The 15,147-nt window shown below is 56.2% G+C and overlaps 1 protein-coding gene across 1 annotated transcript in view; it reads left to right on the top strand.

The window, feature by feature from the left end:
* PREX1 (phosphatidylinositol-3,4,5-trisphosphate dependent Rac exchange factor 1) overlaps positions 1-15,147 on the top strand; it is a 178,013-nt gene that overhangs the window by 159,821 nt on the left and 3,045 nt on the right. The window contains exons 30-37 of the mRNA XM_045980873.1: positions 2,445-2,573; positions 4,481-4,522; positions 5,628-5,848; positions 8,521-8,620; positions 10,124-10,267; positions 10,362-10,476; positions 12,302-12,368; positions 13,410-13,582. Of these exons, the coding sequence (XP_045836829.1) occupies positions 2,445-2,573; positions 4,481-4,522; positions 5,628-5,848; positions 8,521-8,620; positions 10,124-10,267; positions 10,362-10,476; positions 12,302-12,368; positions 13,410-13,582 (991 nt within the window). The remainder of the gene's footprint in view (positions 1-2,444; positions 2,574-4,480; positions 4,523-5,627; positions 5,849-8,520; positions 8,621-10,123; positions 10,268-10,361; positions 10,477-12,301; positions 12,369-13,409; positions 13,583-15,147) is intronic.

The following is a 15,147-nucleotide window of genomic DNA, read 5'->3' as shown; positions in this document are numbered from 1 at the left end:
GAGACAGCTTGCCATGGGGAATGCGTGCCGGACGGGGCAGGACACCTGGGTCATAATCTCAGCTTTGTCCCTCTCCTGCCCGCTGGCTATGGGCTAGTCCTGGGGTCAGCAAGTTCAAGTTCAGCTCCTGGGTGATCTACCTGTAGCTTGTTTTGTTCTCAGGAGCTGAGAGTGATTTTTTTTTTTTTATGAAGAGTTGTAAAAATAAAGACAGAGACTATTTGTAACAGAGACATGCCTGCAGAGCCTAAAATGGTTCCTATGGGGCTCTTTCCAAAAAAGTTTGCAGACCCCTGGACTGGTCCTGAGCCTTTCTGGGGCCTTTGTCTGTGTGTTTGTAACATGAAGGGAAGGACTGGAGCGGCTTGCTAAATTCCCACATCCCCTCGTTCGTCATTTTAGCTGCACTCACAGATCCTACCTACATCTTCACGTTTTTTAAAACCATATTCATTTGCTGTCTTTGTTAGCACTGACATAACTTTTTGTGAAAATATTTCCCTTTTAAAAATTTAATCTTGAAAAGAGCTTCTTTGACTTCCCCCTGTATGAGGAAAACCAGCATAACATACTACGAGGTCATGATTACCATGATGCTAAATCCACTAGAAGCATCAACAAAAAAATGTCATTATACTGTCATCAGGTATACCGTGGCCCGCCCAGAACTCTTCGTGCTTTCCCGAGAGGGATCAGTGAGTTAAAGAAGCATTAAGGATTTTCCGGAACCAAATCGACACTTTATTCTTGAAATGATGGAGAGAAAGAGAGTTGACATTTGTGTCCTCCCACCAGCCTTTTCTCCCATTTGCCCATCCACCCACCGTCTGTGTACTCGCCCACCCACTCGTCCACATACCATACACCAACCACCCACCCACTCTCCATCCATCCACTGACTCATCAACATGCCCCCGTCGACCCACGCCCCCACCCACCATCCATCCACGTATTCGTACTCGCTTATCCACATACGAACCCACCCACTTACCACCTATCCACTGTCCCTCCATTCATCCGTCCATCCACTGACTTATCTGCATGCCCGCCCAACCACCCATGCACCCACCCACCCGCCATCCATCTACCAACTCATCCATGTGCCTATCCACCCACTCACGTGCCATGCGTCCATCCATCTACCTACCTGTATACACACCCACCCCCCCACCACTCATCCATAGGCCTACCCATCACCCACCACCCATCCACTGTCCATCCATTCATCTGTCCATCCATCCACTCATCCACATGCCCACCTACCTACCATCTACCCATCCATCCATCCACCCACTTGTCTACACGCCCACCCCCACCCATCCACTGTCCATCCATCCATCCATCCATCCACCCACTCATCCATGCACCCCCTGACCTACCCACCATCCATCCATCCATCCATCCATCCATCCATCCATGCATTCATCTATCCAACCAGTAATTCCCAGGAACCAGCTTGTGCCAGGCCTCATGCTGGGTGCTTGGGACCCTGAGATGGATGTGATACTGCCCTGACCTCAAGGAGCTCTTGGTTGAGTGCAAGAGTTGCTCCTTAAATAAGGGTGGGAAGTGGTGAGGCGTGGGAGTGTCATAGGTCCTCTGTCCCTCCTGTTGTCTCATGATCATCTCTCCCAGGGATGGGCCTCAACAAGCAGAAATGTCAAACTCAGAAAAACCAGAGATATCTCAGATACCTGAGACGTTATAGGAAGAAAGAGGAAAAGGATAGGGGCTTGGCCTTTGAATGGTCCTGCTGGGGCCAGGTTCAAATCCCGTCTCTGTCATTACCCAGCTGTGTGACTTTAGGCAAGTTTCTGTGCCAAGACTTCCCTCTCTATATAGGGAAAATGTTATAACTCATGTTCCAGCTCGACTGGTTGTGGCTTGAAGGAGGTAGTACCTGAGAATTTTTCCATGACCATGTCCAGGCTTGGGAGAAAAGGATGTGGTGATTGATTTGCGATGTCTGCATTGGATTGGCTGTAACTGTGAGAAGCTGCAGGCTCAGACTAGAGGGAAGGAATGTGGAGATTGATTAGTGATGTCTGCCATGAGTGCAGTACTATGAATCAGTAGCACACTTACCATGGATTTGTCCTCCATGGACCAGTTAATTCTCAAGAGTCCTGCCAGCATCCTTTTTTTTTTTTTTTAAAGATACTATTCATTTATTAGACAGAGAGAGATCCCAAGTAGGCAGAGCAGCAGACAGAGGGGGTGGGGGAAGCAGGCTTCCTGCAGAGTAGAGAGCCTAATGCAGGGCTTGATCCCAGGACCCTGAGATCATGACCTGAGCCAAAGGCAGAGGCTTAACCCACTGAGCCACCCAGGCGCCCCCTGCCAGTATCCTTGGTCTAGGATCCTGAGTTTTGGAATCTGGTGATGGGCGAGAGGCATTTGTGCCATCATTCTTCAAAGCTACCTCTGTCACTTTCCTGCCCCAGAGTTCAAACAGAAAGAAGAGTGTACAATCCGTGGCCGCAGCTTGATCCAGATCAGCATCCAGGAGGACCCTTGGAACCTTCCCAACTCCATCAAGACCCTGGTGGACAACATTCAGAGATATGTGGAAGGTGAGTTGGTCAGGGAAGGATGTTTTGTGGCCTTCAGTTCTTAACGTGGGATGTAGAAAGATCGGGAATGAGTCTGTCTCATGTCCCATGTCTGTCCATGCCCAGGGGAACAAGGAGAGCCGGTGCCCCTTTCTTAGCTGAGTGTCCTGCCCTGGGCGTGGCCCTGGACCTTGCATGACCTGGGAACTGCTGATCCTGGGTGCCTGGGGCTTCCTTGCAAGCAGGAGGCTGAGAAGGCTGAACTGGTTTCCTTCTCTGGCTCTGAATTATGTATTTAATTCAATTCATTTTATTAGTTATTAAGGTCACAAGCTGGGGCCCACAGGTAGGTTTGGATGCTATAGCATTAAATGTGAATCCACTGTTAGTATTTATGATCCAAGAAGTCACATAAAGACCTAGATTTCTCGGGGTGCCTGGGTGACTTAGTCAGTTAAGCATCTGACTCTTGGCTTCAGCTCAGGTCGTGATCTCAGGGTAGTGAGATCGAGTCCCACATAGGGCTCTGTGGCGAGCATGGAGCCTGCTTGGGATTCTCTCTCTCTCCTCCCACAACCTCTCACATGCTCTTTCTCTCTCAAAAAAAAAAAAAGTAGCTTTCCGGCTGCTCTCGAACAGTCAGAAGATCTGGCAGGTAATAGGCCTGCAGTCCCACATTCACATTCGGCTAGAGAGGGGGGCTGAGGGTGCCATCCGGTTCCCCCCACTCGCCAGTCCTCCCTGCCGCCTGCTGTCTGCCTCAGACATCTGACGTGACCTCTCGGGTCCTTGGCAGTGTTTGAGCCTGGGCCTCCTGAGTTGGAGAAACCCAGGCCAGCAGGGCGTGTGCTAGGCCTCACGGCCGCCTGCCCCGGAGAGAACAGCCTCTGACTTGGAAGTCTGCGTTGGCCCCGAGCCGTCCCGTTTTCCAAACTACAGTCAGTTAAGAGCATGGAGTCTGCAGCCGGATCGCCGAGTCTCAGCCCTCCCACGCCGGGCTGCTTGGTTTCGGCAGGTTCTTTGACCTCTCTCTGCCTCTGCGCCTTCACGTGTAAAATGGGCTCATCGGGCCACCTCGCTCCCACGTTGCCGTGGGAATTAAGTGTCACGACAGGGTGGCACACGGGAAGCCGTCAGGATGTGGGTGCCCCGCGGTAGTGACAGTGGCTGTTGTTACTCCCACGCCAGCCTGCGCCTGGGGCCTCTCCAGGACAGCAAGGCTCCAAGAGGCCGGCTCCGAAGGCCTGTCTGAGTTTTCTCGTGAGCCCCCTCTGGGCCTAGGAGCCTCTTTCTGCAGGAAAGAGAGGATGTGAGGCCCGTCTTTGGAAGGTCTGGGCTTTGTCCACGGGCGTGCCAGGCCGTGGCTGCGTGGGATGTGTACGAGGACCCGAGGACACGCCTGTGTGTATGTCCACGTGCGAGTGCCCACGCCTGGGCTCTGGCCCACAAGTCGGAGGGGCCGGCTTCAGTCTCTTTTTCGTGGGCACATCGAAACAGATGTGGCTAGTACTTGGGGTTCCGTTGCCTAGACATCTGGGGTTCCTAGAATTCATCCAGTATTCAACGGAAGCTTCCTTAGCACAGCAGGTGTGTGCCGTGGGGAGGAGGCGCTTCCCTGTGGGGGGTTCTGAGCGCCTGGGCTGTGGGGAGCGCCCAGCTACATGGTACCTTTTTTTTTTTTAAAGATTCTGTTTATTTATTAGAGACAGAGAGAGATCACAGTTGGGGAGGAGGGGCAGAGAGAGAAGCACACTCTCCACTGAGCAGGGAGCCTGACGTGGGGCTGGATCCCAGGACCCCAAGACCATGACCTGAGCCAAAGGCTGACGCTCAACTGACTGAGCCACCCAGGAGGGCCCCCCCCCCCCGCGCCCCGCACCTTCTGCTGACTCCTCTCAGCCTGTCTTTTCTCTGCCTTCTTCTTCCAGATGGGAAGAACCAGCTGCTCCTGGCCTTGCTGAAATGCACAGGTGAGGCCTTTGACGGGGCAGTGTCTGTGACTGGCACATACCAGTGTGTCCAGGAGAGGCCATCCTGGTCGGGGCTTTCTTGATTGCAGTCCAGGGACACCTCTTATGCCGGCCAAGGTCAACTTTCCCGTGGTCATTGGGGCCCACATGGGGAAGGTAACATCATGGCCTCTGGCCCCTCTAAGAACCGTTTAGACCTCATTTCTTCCTCTTGTCTCCAAGGGACAAGTCTCAGGGCCCTGGAGCCAGGAGCCCTGGCTCTTGCCATCTCCTGGGCCTGGGTGGATCTTGATGGAGGCACAGGATAGAGGATGATGAGGAGGGAGGCTCCTTGCCTGTGATGTCCTCAGCTCCAGCCTGGGACTCCCTGCCCAGGAGACAGGGGGAAGAAGAAAGGGCCGATGGTGGGCTGGAGATGGAGGGGTGGGGGGTTGGAGGTGTTCTCTGTCCCGCCCTTCTTTCCTCAGCCAGGGGGCAGCTAAAATAGGATCTAGTTCAAAAATCAGACACTGAAAACCAGTTGGCAGAAGCCAGTATCAAAAGTAATCTTTCCCAGAAGATTGGGACCGTGTACAATGGATTGATCGAAATTGGCCAGTTCTGCAAACCATGTCTGGAGCAGGGCCGGGGAAATCGGCGGGGCGTGGGGGGTGGCAGGGGGCAGGAAGGACGAAGGTCAACTTCTCAGAAACAGAGAAAATGGTAGAGTGCACGGAGCTTGGCAGACATGCTTGGTGTCCTTGTCATCCCCCATCAAGGCGAAGAAATCCCGTAACACATGGAGGAACAGCTGAGGGGAAGGGTTTTGGGAAAGCCTTAGGAGAATGAAAAAGTTCATATTGTTTTTTGAATAGGCAGATGGATCATTGAGAGAATTGAGTCTGTTGGCAAATTGGCTTGTTTTCAGAGAATTGGATTTTGTGAACTTGGCTTTGGTTGGCTCGACTTAATTAACTTCTGGCCAGCCGGCCCCCGAGGGGTGGTCTGGTGGGAGGTTGTTTTCGGGGGCCCCGGGCTTTGGGGGCTCTGGGCTTTGGGGCAGGGGAGCCCAAGGCTGGCACCAGAGCGCCCAGCCCAGCAGGGCCCGTCCCCGGCCTTCCTCCAGACACCGAGCTGCAGCTGCGGCGGGACGCCGTCTTCTGCCAGGCCCTGGTGGCCGCCGTATGCACCTTCTCCGAGCAGCTGCTGGCGGCCCTCAGCTTCCGCTACAACAACAACGGCGAGTACGAGGACAGCAGCCGGGATGCCAGCCGCAAGTGGCTGGAGCAGGTGGCGGCCACCGGCGTCCTTCTGCACTGCCAGTCCCTGCTGTCGCCAGCTGCCGTGGTGAGTGAGGGGGCCGGGAGGCGCCTCCCCGGGACAGGGTACGGGACAGCCCGTGGTTGCTCGCTCAGGCTCACACACACCTCATCATTCAGTCAGCATTTATTGAGCACCGACTGTATGCCATCATTACAGGCATGGGGATCCCATGGTGAACAGAACAGTGTCCTTGTAGTCAGGAATCTTCTATCCGTGTGTGTGTGTGTGTGTGTGTGTGTGTGTGTGTGTGTGTGTGTAGGGGGAGGGACAGGCAAATCAATGGTATAGACCAGTGGTTCTCTGCCAGGGCAGTTTTACCTCCTAGGAGATACGTCGTGATGTCTGGAGGTATTTGAGATGGTCACAACTGAGGGCAGAGGTGGATGCTGCTGGTGGTCGGTGTATGAGGTTAAGGTTGCTGCTAACATTCTACAGGGTCCAGGATGCCCTTCCCCAACAGATCATTCCCTGGCCCCAAATGTCAACAGGGCCCCTTTTGAGGAACCCTCATATATAGTGAGGAAGGCTAAAGAGAGAAACGGAAGCGGGCGGGAAGGTCCGAGGTGGCAGCCATTGAAAGTTTTGGTAAGGTGGCCAAAGAAACCCTCATTGAGAAGTTGACATCTGACTGAAGAACCGAAGGAAGGGAGGGAGGGATACTGGAGAGGAACCTTCCAGGTAGAAAGCACAGCAGGTGCAAAGGCCCTGAGGCAGGAGCCTGCATGTCTGAGAAACAAGGTGCCCCATGTGGCCGGAGCAGAGTGAACCAGGGGAGGGTGGGGGAGGCGAGTCCTAATAAGAATTCTCTGCCTCACATTGTGCAGGGTCTTGTGGTAGGGGCATTGTGCACGCTGTGGTAGGGGCATTGGCTGTTACTCTGTGTGGTGGCAAGCCCTGGGAGGGTTTTGAGTAGAGGAGGGAACAGGGTCTGACTTCTCCACTGAACCAGTCACCTGTGTTGCTAGGTGGGGATGAGACTACTGAAGAGCAAGAGGGCGCTGGGAGGTTGGAGAGCCGACTTCGGCAGTAATCAGGCAAATAGCGTCTCATTTAATCCTCGTAGTAGCCCTGAGATGGGTCCTTTCCAGCCCACATTTTAAGGATGAGGACCCTGAGGCCCAGGGACTTAGGCTGGAACCCTGGGAGTCTGACTCTTTCTGGTAACCCCTGGGTGCCCTGCTTTCTCTGCATCTCCTCTTTCATCTCTGACTTCCCTGTCCATCCACTCTCAGGGCTCAGAATCCGGTGGGTTCCTCTGTCAGCCCCAGGGAGGCAGAGCCAAGGCCTCAGCCATTGGGGGCGTTGGTGCCCAGAGCTGACGTCCCCCAGAAGTACAGCACACAGTGGACCTTGCTCTATGCTCTTTGCTTGTCCATATCCACCCCGTGTGCCTGTTGCTGGAGCTCCCCCCACCTCTGCAGCTCTCAGCCTCCTAGACATTGTCCCAGGCCAAGCTGGAAGCCCAGGCTGCTGGCCAGATGGGGAAGTGTGGCCGTGGCGCGCCCTCTGCTGGCCAGTGTTGCCTGTGGGTGTCTGCCAGGCGGGAGATCTGCGCTCATTTGGTTTCTGGGAAAGGCCGCTGGAACACCCAGCTCTCACTGTGCTCTTCCCAGATAAGGACACGGGGCCTGGTGCATCATTTCATCAGCCGCCATGGTGTGCCAGGCTCTGAGCTGTGGGTCTGAAGCTCACTTTCTAGCAGGGGTTGGGAGTGGGGAGAAGAAGCGGCCTGAGCAGAGGGGATACGGGAGGGAGTGGGGATGGAAAGAAGGGGAGAAGGAGAAGGGGCTGAGTTTCTTTGGGTTCAGTGGTCAGAGCCTGCTTCTCTGAGGAGGGGACGTTTGAATTGAAACCTGGGTAGCCAGACAGCCGGTGCGGTGAATGGTCTGAGGAAGAGTGTGCTGGGCAGAGGGAACAGCATGTGCAAAGGCTCTGAGCAGAGGCCAGTGCGGCCAGAGGGGAACAAGCTGGGGGGATTTGGGGGATCAGGTTAGCCACGTCTCTAGGGCTTGGGACTATTCTAGAAACAGAGGGAGGACTCAGAGTCTTTGAGGCAGGTGGGTGATAGAGTTCAAATTAAGTTTTTGGAAGATAACTCGTAGTCACAGGGGAACCTAGGCCTGGTAAACCCTCAGCTTCCCTGCTCTCTCTGCATCTCCAGGGTTGTCCCTGTCTGCCCTTTGCTCAGGGCAAGGGTGGCAGAAGGAGACCCGCAGAGAGGCAGGTGTGGTCCTTGTAGTTGGGGAGCTGAGGAGGGTGGGGAAAGTGGGGAAAGTGGGTGGGTCAGGGGAAGGTTTTGGTGGCTGGGCCGGCAGGACCTGGTGATGGTCTGTCCAAGGCGAGGGGACAGAGATGCTGAGGAGTCTTTAAAGGTTTGGGTCTTGGGCACCTGGGCCAAGGCTGGTGCGTGTTGCTGCTGCAGGTGGGTGAGGGGGGAAATGGGGACTTTTGTTGGGTGTGTTAGGTTTGAAATGGCCAAGATAGGTCAGTGCACACTAGAACAGAGATGGGTTCTGACCTTGGGAGGCACAACATGTGAGGCAAATGTGATTTCACATCCAGGCCTGGACAGCCCAGCACAGGACCTTGTGCCTGGTGCCTGGTGTGTTAACTGGGGTCGAATCACAGCATCTTTAAGTGAAATCCCTGGGTACGGATGGCGTCTGAAGCTCTCCCGCCCTGTCTCGCTCCTGCAGAAGGAGGAACGGACCATGCTGGAGGACATCTGGGTGACCCTGTCAGAGCTGGACAATGTCACCTTTTCCTTTAAGCAGCTGGATGAGAACTACGTGGCCAGTGAGTGATTCTTACCACCCCGACCATGAGAGTTGGTGTTCTGGGATGCAGGGGACTTGCTCTGGGGCCACCCTGCCACCAGGGGTCCAAGGTGAAATTGGGATCTAGCACTTTCAGACCTCTTGCTCCCAACATGAGTCTCAAGGCTGAACCTTGGAGCAAGTATGGAAAAGAGGGGTTTCTTTTTGTATAAACCCAGCCATCTCCAACAGCTCTTAGAAGGCGATAAGAGCTAATACCCAATTCCTATTAAAATTCTACGAGAAGCCCTTCTTTGGAGTGAAGACTTACGAAGACTTCCTAAGGGTTTATACCATAATTTTCTTTCTCTCCCTCCCACCTACTCTTTCACCTGTCCAACCCCCCATCCATCTGTCGATCCATTCCAGCCACTTATCTGTTCATTCATCCATCCATCTGTCCATCTCATCTACTTCTCCATCTATCCATCCGTCTGTCTATCCACCCATCCATCCATCTATCCATCCACCCACCCATCCACCAGTCCGTCTGTTCCGTCCATCTGTCCATCCACCTGTCCATCCATCCATCCATCCATCCATCCATCCACCTGTCCACCAGTCCATCTGTCCCTCCATCATCCATCCATCCATCCGTCTGTCCATACATCCCATCCACCTGTCCATCCATCCATCCATCCATCCACCTGTCCACCAGTCCATCTGTCCCTCCATCGTCCATCCATCCATCCATCTGTCCATACATCCCATCCACCTGTCCATCCATCCATCCATCCATCCATCCCATCTACTTATCCATCCATCCATCCATGAACCAACGTCCACCTCCTTGGGGGGAATATCATCCATTCAGAATGCACTGACTAGAGTCTAGAGGGACAACAGGTGTCTTCTCGGGTTCCAGCTGGAACCGGCTGGCAGCGGCTGCCTGGCTGTAGACAGATTTGGGCTCAGGGGCAGCTACTGACTGGTTAGTGGTTTTTGCTGTGGGGGCAGGATGGGGTGCGCGTGCTGTAATTTCGCCACCCCTGCCGCAGGCTCTCCCTTACGGGTATAAATAAGCTGCGGGTCCTGTTAGAGGACAGATTTTGCCGGGTAGAGGCCCTGGGCTACCAGGTGAGGGGTACAAGGAACGTGGTGATGCTCTGAAGCCACGCAGGCAGAATCAGCGCCAGGTCCAAGGATGAAGCAGTGGAAACTAGGACCTGTGGAAGGAGGTGGAAAGTCAGAGGCTGCTCTCCTGAGTGCGGGAAGACGGGGCTGCCTGAGGCTAGCCCGGGCTGGTGGGAGGACAGGGATGGCTGACCAGTGCTCTGCGGGGGGCAGACAGGGAAGTCCCAGGATGCCTCTCTGAAGGTAGGAGGGGATTCTTAGGCTGCTCCTTTGAAGGGGTGAGAACAGGGGGTCCCGGGACGCCATCTGGGGGTCTGAAGGCAGGGGTGAAGCTGCCCTGGTGAAGAGGGGCAGGGCTCCGGTCTGACCTAGGTGGTGAGCCCCCCTGCCCTGCCGTGTCCTCCCACAGACAGCAGCGTCTTCTACCACATTGAGGGCAGTCGGCAGGCGCTGAGGGTCGTCTTCTACCTCGACAGCTACCACTTCTCCAAGCTGCCCTCGCGCCTGGAGGGCGGAGCCAGCCTGAGGCTGCACACCGTGCTCTTCACCAGAGGTGAGCTGGGGGTGCCCAGTGGGGCCCACCGGGATGGCCAAGGCCTCTGAGCACCCTGGGACCCAAACACCTGCCCCCGCTTCTTCCCTCACAGCGCTGGAGAATGTGGAGGGCCAGCCTCCTCCAGGCAGCCAGGCTGCAGAAGATCTGCAGCAGGAGATCAACGCCCAGTCGCTGCAGAAGGTTCAGCAGTATTACCGCAAACTCAGGTAGCTGCCTGGGCTACGTGTTGGGGACCGGAGTCTGGACACGGCCATGGCAGGGCGGACGTTAGCACGTGTGGGAGTGGCCTTTCCTTAAGCACCTGCTCTGTGCCAGCCCCTCTGTGTACGCGGCCTCTTCACATCCTCCCAGGGGTCGCAGGAGGCCATTCTGACCCACTTGACAGATGAGAAAACTGAGGCCCTAAGGGCATACCCAGCTGGCCCAGGGTCCCACAGGGAGATGGTGGCCGAGCTAAGCTTTGAACTGGCTCTATTTGGCTTCAAAGCAGATTTTTCTAATTGAGAGGAGCTGCCTGTTTGGTTCAGTGTTGGGGAGGGACCTGGGGCAGGGGCCCTGGGATTCTTGATCCTGGGGGGTAAGGGAGGAACGGGGGGGTGGTCCCCAGGGCCTTGGCCCTGCTCAGAAGAGGACCTCCAGAGAGAAGTGGAGAGCAGGGACCACCTCTGCCAGAAGGAAGCTTCAGGCCCCGGAAGGCCGCTCCCACTCCCGCCCTCAGCCCAGCTCCTTCCTACCCCTGCCCCACCTTCTTGCCCCGTGGAGAAGGGAGGCTGCAACTCAGATCAGGGTTTTGGGGTGTGTAAGGGCTTTACTGTTTTGGGGCCCGGCTTTACCATTTGGAAATGAGAGAGTGGTGTCTTCATTAATTTGGAAAATATTCATTATTTGGAAAATATCCAAATATTTTGGATATTTTGGAAAATATCCAGCTGTATTTTTAAAACTGGTGTTTCCCTGAATTGATCTATGCCATCAATCCGTCCTGTGCCCTTTGTGGAATATTTTAATTTTTTTTTAAAAGATTTTATTTATTTATGACAGAGAGAGAGGGAACACAAGCAGGGGAAAGCAGCAGGCAGAGGGAGAAGCAGATTTCCCGCTGAGCAAGGAGCCCAACATGGAACTCGATCCCAGGACGCTGGGATCATGACCTGAGCTGAAGGCAGATGCTTAACGACTGAGCCACCCAGGCGCCCCATTTGTGGAATATTTTAAATGTTGCCTCTGAGAGCATTCCTTCATCCATCCTTCCTTTATTTAGCACAGGTTAAATGAGAGCTTTTGTGGGCCAGGCTCTGTTCTGGATGCTTGCCCCGGAGTCAGCAGTGGCCAAGCAGAGCTTCTCCTTCGTGGGATGCAAATCCAGAAGGAGTTGCCCTGCGTTGTCAATAAAGTTTTATTAGCACTGAGCCAGGTTTGCTTGCATATGTACTGATAGCAGCAGCTGAGAGCATCTTGATAGAGACTGATCTATTAAATATTTACTGTTCTACACTTTACAGAAGAAATTGAACTGAGCCCTATTTTCAGAGGAGGGGGAATGAGCAATAAGCTGGTAGACAAAGAGTGCTGTAACGTGTTCAGCGGTGACAAGGGCTCGGAGGAAAGATCCACTAGGACAAGGGCATGAATACTGGGAAGGTTGGGTGCTGATTCGGATGACAGGCAAGGAGAGGTGGCATTTGAGGAGTGCCTGGGGGTAGCCCAGGAGCCCCTTGTCATCCCTCTCCCACTTCCCGCTATTGGAGGACTATGGGACCCCCGCCCCCCTCCCACTGTTGGAGAACTAGGGGACCCCCTCCCCCCTACTGTTGGAGGACTAGGGGACCCCGCTCCGCCTCCCGCTGTTGGAGGACTAGGGGACCCCCCTCCGCCTCCCGCTGTTGGAGGACTAGGGGACCCCCTTCCCTCTCCCGCTGTTGGGGGACTAGGGGCTGTGGACGGGAGAGCAGTGCAAGGCGCCCTCAGGGAGAGTCGCTGGAGGAGCGGGGGCAGCAGCCACCGCACCCTCACCCCGTCTTTCCCTTCCAGGGCATTTTACCTGGAACGATCCAACCTGCCCACGGACGCCAGCACCACGGCGGTGAAGATAGACCAGGTGTGTCCCGCCTTCCCTCACCCCGCCTGCCGCAGAGCTGGGGCAGAGCTGGGGGTTGTCGGGGTCCAGATGCAGCCAATGGGGCCCCGGTCCCACCCCAACCGGAATCCTGGCAGAGAATCCCCTGGGGCCTGTGGAGTTTCTCCTCCAGGAACATCCCTCCCGGGAGAACCCCTTCTCCGTCAGGAATTCCAGCGTCTTCCCCATCGGCTTTGGGATTCCTGCGATGGTTCCCCCCCGGCCGGTGTCCGCTCACCCGAGCCTTCCCGCTCCCCCCATTCACCCAAGCCTACCTCCGAAGCAGCAGCCTACGCCAGATGTGGCCACGCGGTGTTCTTTTCGTTTGATCGGGATTTGTTGCCAACATTTGAAAATCAAAAGGTTTCCAATGAAATGGGGGCTTCTCGCTTTTCTGGAGAAGCAGAGGGATCCGGCTGTTGGCGGCCCTCGTCCCCACGTGGCACAGGCGGCTTTCCGGGCACGTGTGCTGCAGGCCTTCCACCCCTCCCCAGGCTCAGGCAGGTCTCGAATTTGACAGTGCTCTGTGGGTACCGGCCTCGGGACTAGAGGCCGGGGCTCCCAGAGCAGCGGTGGGCACATCTCTGGAAGTTTGAGTCTGCCGGTGGAATCATCAGATGACAAAGAATTGGCCGACCACCATGTAAAGCCTGCACAGGGGATTGAGGAGAGCTGAAGGCCCGGGTTGGGGGTGGGTACAGGGCGGGTGGTTCTTCCCAGGAAGGTCCTGTTGGGAGAGGACAGGAGGGGACACCTCTCCCAGGCTTCGCTGGGTGCACTCCGGGCAGGTGGAAGGTTAGGTCTGAAATGCGGCGTAAACACTGGATACCAGCTTGCCGGCCAGTGGGAGCCACAGATGGTTCTTGGGCGGGGGTCATGGAAGCTTGACTGGGCTGTAGCCCCAGGAGAGGTGAGCCAGGAGGACAGCTGCAACAACACGGCTGATGGGAGGGAGCCCCCGGGGGAGGAAGGCCGGGTGGGGGCCTCCGCCGAATGTCCCGGTATGTGTGCTCCCCCTTGCAGCTGATACGCCCCATCAACGCCCTGGACGAGCTCTGCCGCCTCATGAAGTCCTTCGTCCACCCCAAGCCTGGCGCCAGCGGGAGCTTGGGCGCCGGCCTCATCCCCATCTCCTCTGAGCTCTGCTACCGCCTGGGCGCTTGCCAGATCGCCATGTGTGGCACGGGCATGCAGAGGTGAGCTGCTGTGACGTCGGGCCAGGACGGGGCTGGGCGGGCTCCTGGGAGCTTTGGGGCCCAGGACAGGGAGGCAAGAGTCTGGGTTTGAATCCTGCCAGCTGAGCCCTGTCGCGGCCTTGGCCCTCTCTCGGCCTCCATTTGGGAAGTGGGACTGCGGGAGTAGGGAGTCCCAGGAGGCCCGTGGAACTGCCTGGCTCCCGGACTCTGGGTTGGTGTCAGTGAGAGTCTGTGCGGTGTGGTTCTGCTTGACTCTCCGGTCAGCATGAGCTCACTCCTCTCCACTGGGGCAGGACTCCACTGGGGCCTCCGTGTCCCACTGGACACCCTCCCACTCTCTGCCCTTTGTCCCCGCTGCTGATCCCCTGGTGGAGGGTCAGCCTTCTCCGATGGGCCTTCCCTGACTTCCTGATTCAGCACCACGCCCTCTCCGCACCCCACCGGGCTGCCCTATTGGCCTTCCCTGACTTCCTGATTCAGCACCACGCCCTCTCCGCACCCCACCGGGCTGCCCTATTGGCCTTCCCTGACTTCCTGATTCAGCACCACGCCCTCTCCGCACCCCACCGGGCTGCCCTATTGGCCTTCCCTGACTTCCTGATTCAGCACCACGCCCTCTCCGCACCCCACCGGGCTGCCCCACTCGTTTCCTTGGCAGCCACCCTGCCACCCCACACACGAAGCACTTGGCTCGTGTGTGCGTGTATTCCCCGTCACCCCCCAGTGTCGGCCAGCTCTGTGAGCCTAGGGACTCGTTCTCTTTCTCTGCCCTACCCTGGCACTGAACAGCACTTGGCACACAGCAGGTGCTCAATAAATGCTTGTTGAGAATGCTTACTGTGCACGAGGCACCGTTGTTTAGGGTTTGACTCCTCTCCTCATAGCAAGCCAGTGTGTGTGTGTGGGCTTTTCCAGTGCAGGGGGCTTCCGTGCAGGGCCATTTTGCCCCCCAGGGGACCCTGGGCAATGTCTGGAGGTGTTTTTGATGGTCACAATGAGGAGAGGAGGGTCCTGTTGGCATCTAGTAGTCAGAGGCCAGAGGTGCTTCTAGAACGTCCTACCAAGCACAGGACAGGCCCCCACCCTCCCTGCACCCCAGTCAGTAGTGCCCTAGGAACAGTCTACCTCTGTCTCACGGTCAAGGAGACCAAGGCCGCTGATCGGCCGAGGGTCACAGAGTCATTCCGTGGCTGAGACTTGAAACCGAGGTCTGCCTGCAGAGCCCATGTTCTAGAATTGTTGGAACAGATGGGAGGGTTGACTAGATGGGTCTGTATCAAGCCTTGCTGGCAAGCTGGCAGGCATTAGGGCAGTCACTTCATGTATTCCTTCAACAAAAATACTTCCCCAGCACCTCTCCCGAGCTGACCCACTGGGAATATGAGAACAAAACAGGAAGCTCCCGCCGTGTGGTGCTGACGTATCAGGGGCGCCCAGAGTAAAGCAGTAAAATGCCTACTGTGTGCAGGGTGCTGGCTGCCGGGAGGAAGGACGGGCAGGTGTGGGGTGTAGACAAGAGGGAAAGGGGTGGTGCCGGGGGCTCTCAGGGAGAAGACGCCGGGGGA

The sequence above is a fragment of the Meles meles genome, chromosome 16 (genome assembly GCF_922984935.1).
Source record: "Meles meles chromosome 16, mMelMel3.1 paternal haplotype, whole genome shotgun sequence".
Lineage (NCBI taxonomy): Eukaryota > Metazoa > Chordata > Mammalia > Carnivora > Mustelidae > Meles > Meles meles.
The sequence above is the reverse complement of the archived record's forward strand: the minus strand, read 5'-3'. Positions and strand labels throughout refer to the sequence as shown.